This window comes from Sinocyclocheilus rhinocerous, unplaced genomic scaffold (assembly GCF_001515625.1).
Source record: "Sinocyclocheilus rhinocerous isolate Xijiao unplaced genomic scaffold, SAMN03320098_v1.1 scaffold779, whole genome shotgun sequence".
Lineage (NCBI taxonomy): Eukaryota > Metazoa > Chordata > Actinopteri > Cypriniformes > Cyprinidae > Sinocyclocheilus > Sinocyclocheilus rhinocerous.
Window position 1 is genome coordinate 1499915 of NW_015652150.1, and position 7849 is coordinate 1507763.

The 7849-nt window shown below is 38.0% G+C and overlaps 1 protein-coding gene across 2 annotated transcripts in view; it reads right to left on the reverse strand.

The window, feature by feature from the left end:
* LOC107713844 (beta-1,4-galactosyltransferase 3-like) overlaps nucleotides 1-4635 on the reverse strand; it is a 13537-nt gene extending 8902 nt beyond the window's left edge. Inside the window, exons 1-3 of one of the 2 annotated variants that reach the window (XM_016519487.1) lie at nucleotides 3616-4634; nucleotides 2268-2381; nucleotides 487-722 (exon numbers count right to left, since the gene is read on the reverse strand). In XM_016519487.1, coding sequence (XP_016374973.1) covers nucleotides 487-722; nucleotides 2268-2381; nucleotides 3616-3760 — 495 coding nt within the window. In that variant the 5' untranslated portion in view covers nucleotides 3761-4634. Of the gene's footprint in view, nucleotides 1-486; nucleotides 723-2267; nucleotides 2382-3501 lie in introns of both variants that reach the window. The other variant, XM_016519488.1, reaches the window with a different exon arrangement.
* Nucleotides 4636-7849: the final 3214 nt, after the last annotated feature.

Sequence of the window (7849 nt, forward strand, 5' to 3'; positions counted from 1 at the left end):
GCCTTTGTTCACCCCCCGGAGCCGTGTGAGACACTTTTTTTTATGAAAAGGTGCATTTTTTTTCACATATTTTGGACAGAAGCAATGCAACACCCGCTGAGTGCAACGATAGAGCTTGAAAGATCAAAGACAATTTTTAATATAACTCCGACTGGATTCGTCTGAAAGAAGAAAGTCATATACACCTAGGATGCATCGGGGGTGAGTAAAACGCAGCCTATTTTTCATTTTTGGGTGAACTAACCCTTTAACTAGAAAGTTTATTTTTTTTATTTCACTTATTTTACTTCCTCTAAGTGGCAACACTCAGCAAAATGATTATGAGGGACAAATTTGCAACGTTTGCTGTCATTTCATTGAGAGACTCACTGTCTACTGAACAATATTTATGAATAGCAAATTGTTTCCAGTGAGAGAAAAATTTAAGTTAGTGATTTCTGCATCACCTAATTAAATCCCAACAATAATAACAGGCTGCAGACGCACCTGGTGAATGATATAGATGCCATAGTTGAGCTGCTGACGCTGTAGGAAGGGATGCAGATAGTAGAGGAGGAACTTGAGGTGGTGCTCCCTATTTCTGTGGGGAATGATTATTGCAGTGCGGTGGCGAGCCTCACAGTTTGGCGGCCTATAACGCCCTCCACGGACAACAAGTGGATTCTTTCTCTCCACCTCAGCAAACGTAAGCCCAGAGGGGAAAGTGACACGAATTGGTCCACCTGAATAAGTAAAGAGTGTGAACAGGAATATTTACTGGATGAGGTTGAGGCATTTGACTTTGTTTTAATAATAGGGGTGTCGAAATTAATAGTTTCTTCGATTCATCGCGATGCAGACGAGGATAATTTGGTATCGGTTCAGTAATAGACCATAACCGATTATAACGTACTGACGCTTTTGTGACGTAATTTGTCGCATACGTGCTTTGTCGTGATAGCATATATTAGGCGCGTTCGGCTTGAAGCGCCACTGCGCAGAATGATCAGTGTGACATCAAGTACCGCGAGAGCGATAAGAGAGCAGACGGATCCTTATGCTTTCAAATCGCTCTCGCGGTTTATGACATACACTGATCATTCTGCGCACTAAGAGCTGCTTCAAATCGAACGCGCCTAATGGCAGAGGGAGGCGAGACACGAGTACGAGTAATTAAAAATGCTCCAACTACTTTAAAAGCCGACATCTGGCCACATTTCGGCTTTTATGAACAACCTGGTAAGCACGACCTGGAGAAGACACACGCTGTGTGTAAATCATGTCACGCACAATGAAATATGTAGGGGGTAGGGATGGGCAAATGAAGCCTCGTGAAGCACTGAGGCTTTCCTCTGACTGTTTCGGGAAAAGATTCAAAGCTTCGAGTGTCTCGAAAACAGCGCCATCTGGTGGTTAATAAAATAATTTGTATTCTTCATATTACTTGTATGACTGGGTATCTAAAATGTAACTGAATAAGTCCGAATTAAAATTTACTCGTAAAGTAAGATCTGGGGATTCGAACTTCTGACACCAAAGTGAATCGCACACGTGACTGGACAGAAAGTGAAGCTTCGTTTGTTATTGGTCACGTGATTTCTATGTTAACAACACAGGCTTCCAATCGAGGCTTCATCTGGCACACCCATTTTTTTCTCGACACAAGCTCCTATGCCACGGTTCAAATGTTACATCACTAGCAGGGGGTAATACCACTAACTTAAGAAACCAGGTCAGGTACAGTTCATATATCTGACTGCTTGTATTTATTGACAAAATTGTATAAATGTGAAGTAAAATTGAAAATTGAGGATGCAGTGCATCGTCAATGCATTGTGATGCATCGTGATATCGAATTGAACCGAATCGATGACATGATAATCGTAACCGAACCGAACCGTGAGACCAGTGTAGGTTCGCACCTCTAGTCAGTGCCCTAAAAGATGTTATAATGGACTATTTCACATCCAGAGATGAAGGATCGCATGATGAAGTTACTAAAGAGGAGGAGTCCGATGACAGTCTGTTATGTGCGCTGCGCTCGCTTTTCTAAATGTAAACTACAAGGTACACTATTCGTGCTATATTGTGTGTGTATATATATATATATATATATATATATATACACATACACACACACTACTATTTTTTCTTTCTTTTCATAAAAAAAATATTTTAAAAAACTCCCAGGTACTGTTTTTTATGACTAACATAATGATATGATATTCCCAATAGTGAGACAGATCAGGAACTTGATAGCACACTTCCAAGGGAGCTATCAAACTCACCAATCAGAGGAGACTGCTTGGGGCAGTAGGGCATGTCCTCTTTATTAAGAGCAGAGCCCAAAAGGGAGAGGTTGGCATAAACATCCGTGTGGTTGCGTCCAACAACTGTTTGTCCTGTCGTAGTATCCGGCTTTCGGAAAATCAAATTGTATAAATGTGAAGTAAAATTGAAAATTGAGGATGCAGTGCATCGTCAATGCATTGTGATGCATCGTGATATCGAATTGAACCGAATCGATGACCTGATAATCGTAACGAACCGAACCGTGAGACCAGTGTAGGTTCACACCCCTATTTAATAAGGCTTAAAAACTGTAAAAGGAGGAAACGTTATAGTAGATTCACACTTATGGCTAACAGACTGCAAAGTCGTTTTAATAGTTTACTACACATATGAACCGGAAAAATGTTGGCATGACTGGGCTGTATATTTGCAGAAACTACTATGGTTTATGGGAGAAAGTATTTATAGTATCTCATTTCAGTATCTTGCTAATACGGTAATGGTAATATTGTAGTGGATAACCTAGATTAGTTATACATGACCAAACCCAGATTTGACATGCTATCCATGATGATCCATTTCAATTATTTGCAGGGTTCCCATATCTTTTGACCATTGAATTTTTCATCACTTTTCCAGTATTTTTTTGTGATTGAGGGGAAAACCCCAGGAAACTGGTAGTCGTTAAATAAATACTTTTTTTTTTTAAAAGTAAAAAATTATAAATACATTTTAAAAAGGATTTACACTAAATCACAAAAAAAAACAGAAAAGAAAGTTTTCTGTTTTGTCCCCTCAATCGCAAAAGTAGAAACTGTCATAAAATAAATTATATATTCACACCATTAATATTTTACTTAAATTTTATATATATTAGTATCACGTGCCACTGACATGGCATAAATTACATTAAGATATGTTTAAATTGAAAACAATTATTTTAAATTGAAATGGTATTTCACAATATTACTGTTTTTACTGCATTTTTGATCAAACAAATCCAGCCTCGGTAAACAAACAAAATAATATTGTGTATATATATATATATATATATATATATATATATACACATACACACACACTACTATTTTTTCTTTCTTTTCATAAAAAAAATATTTTAAAAAACTCCCAGGTACTGTTTTTTATGACTAACATAATGATATGATATTCCCAATAGTGAGACAGATCAGGAACTTGATAGCACACTTCCAAGGGAGCTATCAAACTCACCAATCAGAGGAGACTGCTTGGGGCAGTAGGGCATGTCCTCTTTATTAAGAGCAGAGCCCAAAAGGGAGAGGTTGGCATAAACATCCGTGTGGTTGCGTCCAACAACTGTTTGTCCTGTCGTAGTATCCGGCTTTCGGAAAATCCGGAAAAAATATGACACTCTTTTCTGGTAGCCCTCTCTAGAAAGAAGAGCCATGACCACTAACTGGACCCCCAAGAACATGATTAGGTAGCGCCATTTGGACTGCAGCGTGTACATGGTGACGGAACTGTTCAGTGGAAGTAGTGTACCACGTTTGAGAGTCAGATGAACAGTCTCAGTGAGTTAAGGTTGGATAAGTGTGAGGAACTGAACTCTACGGTGGTCTCATTCCTAGTATCTTAGATACTTCAAACTTTTACTTGCATGTAAACAGGAGAAAGTAATGAAACAGATATGTCTTGGAAAGCTATAAGGCCTGGAAATGTAAACAAACAAATCGTTTCAAGGATTGGCAGATGGATCAGATATGTGGAGTGGATGTAAACAGTTCGATGAAGCACAAGGTACTTTAGATGTGATGGATGAAACAGCAAAGGAGAGGTATCATTTATTCTAACAGATGTTCTGCTGCAGGTTGAATTAGATTTGCTTCACTCACTGGCAGTCTTTCAGCCTATTAATATACAACTCCAAATGGAAACTCCCAGTGGTCCTCTGGTGTTTACATGATTCAAAGATCTACTGAGCTTCCATTAAGCTCCACCAAAGCTGTAAGGATGGAAGGATGTGTCCACTGGCTGAAAGGAAACAGGTTTTGTTCTCAGCAGCAACGGTCCTGTAAAAGTCTCACGGTCCCTACAAAGTAAAGCGTGGGGGCCACAAAGGTCCAAAGTATTGTTTTGTAGAGTGTTGGTGTAAGATAGCGAGCATGGATATGCTTCTTGGATATGTAGGAGGGGGAAAACAAAGAGGAGGGGGGGAGGGATGATTTCCAACACCCCCAGCTACTGTCTCATTCTGTCGTCGTGCAGGAGGAGGGTCCAATACCCTGTCCAATGCCAGCTGGTCATATGAGAGGAGTCAGTGTCTGAAAAACAAAGGGCAAAGCTTTACAATGTGTTTATTTTTACAATAAGTTTATTTGCTTCCGTACTCCATACTAATTCACTCACGCATGTGGAGGATCATAAAATACATATATAGGCCTATATAATTGGTTTATTTTTTAAGGATAGAATTACACTACCGTTCAAAGTTTGGAGTCTGATTTTTTTTGTAATAAATTGATTTAAATTTACATTCATCAAGGATGCATTAAGTTTATCAAAAATGACAGTAAATACATTTATAATTTTACAAAAAAATCTATTATTTCAAAAAATGCAAATAAATATAATTTAAATAGCCTACTGAAAAATATGTATGACACTTTCCACAAAAATATCAAGCAGCAAAATTGTTTTTAACATAATATTATGATAACATTAAGAAATGTTTCTGAGCACCAAATCAGCATATTAGAAAGATTTCTGATGGATCATGAGAAAATTCAGCTTTTCTATTACAGAAAAAAATTTAATATTTAAAATATTAAAATATCAAAGTCATTTTAAATTGTATTAATAATTCACAATATTACTGTTTTTGACAATATTTTTGATCAAATAAATGCAGCCTTGATGAACATAAAACTCTTCTTTAAAAAACAAATCTCACTGGCCCCAAACTTTTGAACAGTACATTATATAATAATGATAATAATAATAAAAATGTATCAAATTATTATTATTATTACTACTGTTGTTGTTGTTGTTAAAAAGGAAAAACAGTTCAAGAAATATTCATGGCCAGTAAATTTCTTCAACTCACTAGCCAATGAGGTGTGGCAAAAAGTTAATTTTGGACCCCATGTACAGCCGCTGGAGAGCAAACACTACCAGCTTGTGTCACTCCCCCCTCCATTCCTCTAAAATGTGTTTAGATGAATAAAGCCTGCACTTGGTTCCAAGATGGCTGACTTCCCAGACACAGGCCTGGTCCAAGGGGAAGGAGGCAAACACACCCTCAGCGGGAAGGCTGGAACTCTGTAAGTCCTAAAAGCCACATCGCTCCTGCTGGGAATTCTGTCCCACCACCACCAGGATCACTCGCTGGAAAAAGAGACCTGGGGCTTCAAACAAGCTTCATTTAATTTGCCTGACACAGTCTGGTGGATCTGTGCTTACAAATCAATTACAGCTCATTAAAACCACCACTCACAGGCCAATGATCCTAATCTGGGGAATAGCGCAGGGATTGGTGGATTGGCACGAAGGGAAGATGAGAAGACAGTAGGGCTGAACGATTAATTGCATTTGCGATAATATCGCGATATGAAAAAACACAATTTTTCAATCGCAGAGACTGCGATTACACTCGGTCACGTGACACGCGAGAGTAAAGAGGTGTGTTCCACTTGAAGATCGATCGGAGATGGATCGGTTTGTGAAAGCGAAGAGAAAAGACATAGATGAAGTCGCACAGACCCAGGCAGGTGCTGGTCATTCAAATGCTAAATGCTGAAAATATGACGAGGCATATCTTGCTCTCCGCTTCACACACCGTGTCTATACCGGACGCTACAGATGTCGCGTCGCGCCGCAGCAGCTCTACACTGGACGCGACAAAGGGACCATTGCAAATCATTTTAACTTTGTGTCAGTACGTCATAAATAGAACAAGGCATTAGTTTAATGTCGGGTTTTGTCGCATCCAGTGTAGACAGCGTCACTGATTATAATAGTTCTACTGTATTTTGCCGCTCGCGTCCGGTGTAGACACTGTGTTTAATGTCGTTGGTGAGGAGGAAAGCCTGTGTGTGTCCTATGCCTTAGCGGACAGCATGAAACCCACAAAAAATAAATAAATAACAGCGAGAGAATAATAAAAATAACAGTTATTCTCTCTATGCTATTTTCAATGTTTCAAGTGATGCATGTGTTTTTTCCCTGTAGGTTTTTTAAATTAAATAAGATTTTTTTATAGGTTTAAAGGGGGGCACGATCAAAAAAGTTTGAGAACCACTGGTCTAAAGTTAACAGACAGTGTTTAAAAAGTGCAGTGCACATGTTTACATATGTTTATTACATTGACTTTGAATTACCTAAAGTAGTGTGGTAAAGCAACAGACTTGTTTTTATATTTCTGCAATCTGCTTTCGTTTGTGTGATTTGTTACTGACTTTCATATTCATGTTTACATCAGGCTTATTTGTCAGTGCTTTATGTTGTCATAATTATTACATGCTTACAAGGTTGGAAGTTCAACAAATCAGTCAATATACTACTGTGATTGTAGTTGTTAAATAAAAATGTCATTCATATCAATTCATGCATCACCTAATTTCATCGTAACATATAGGCCTGGCCTACAGAAAAGAACATTTATGTTTAATCTATCTAATAGTGTGTTGGTCATACTATACAATGATTTATAGCTCATAAAGAGCTTTAAAAAATAATTGCATATTAAATCGCAATCGCAATATTGGTAAAAAAAATCGCAATTAGATTATTTTCCAAAATCGTTCAGCCCTAGAAGACAGTGTGAGGAGAAGCGTCATCTCTTACTAATCTCATCTTTAGCTGATCACAGATCACAGAGAGGACGCTAAAGAGAGAGGCGTTAAGGGCAAGGCTGGTGGAGATGCTGTAAATGACATCTTTTCACTGTGGTAAATGAGGTCAGAGAGCTTAAGGTTTGGCTTTATGCTCACTAACACGCACATTCTGTCTCAACCTATTAGGATGGACATTAAAAGTAATATCTGGAGTTAATTTTGACTCTACTTTATATCTATGGACTAGCCTATATGGCAAAATGTCGATTATCACAGACAATCACTTCTAAAAAAAGGATCAGGATGGGCAATATTTTTGACCGTCGGCACAATAAACTCTTCAAGTGTTTCTAAATTTGTTCTTTTTAAAAGAGAAGTTACATCTTGGTGAGTCTTTAAGAAACACATCTGATTGGGGTCAGGGGAACCCGAAACCAACCACTGTATCTCTAACTACACATTGACAAAAGGACAGTCAGTAATGACACCGATATGGTTTCATGACATAAGTACACAAAACATGCTCCATTTTGAGATTTACACAACTAAAATTAATGATAATTTTCAGTTCAGGAAGTCAGATTCATTATGTTGACTCAGTAACCGCTGAATCATTCAGTGAAGGATTCATCATACTGATTCAAAACAGTAACTCCTTTTACTGCTGTTTTTTTTTTTTTGATCGCCTCTAATAATTTATTATTAGAATTCCATACAGAGACAGTAAACTAACAAAGACGAAGAATGGGAGCTCTCTGTGCGCTCAA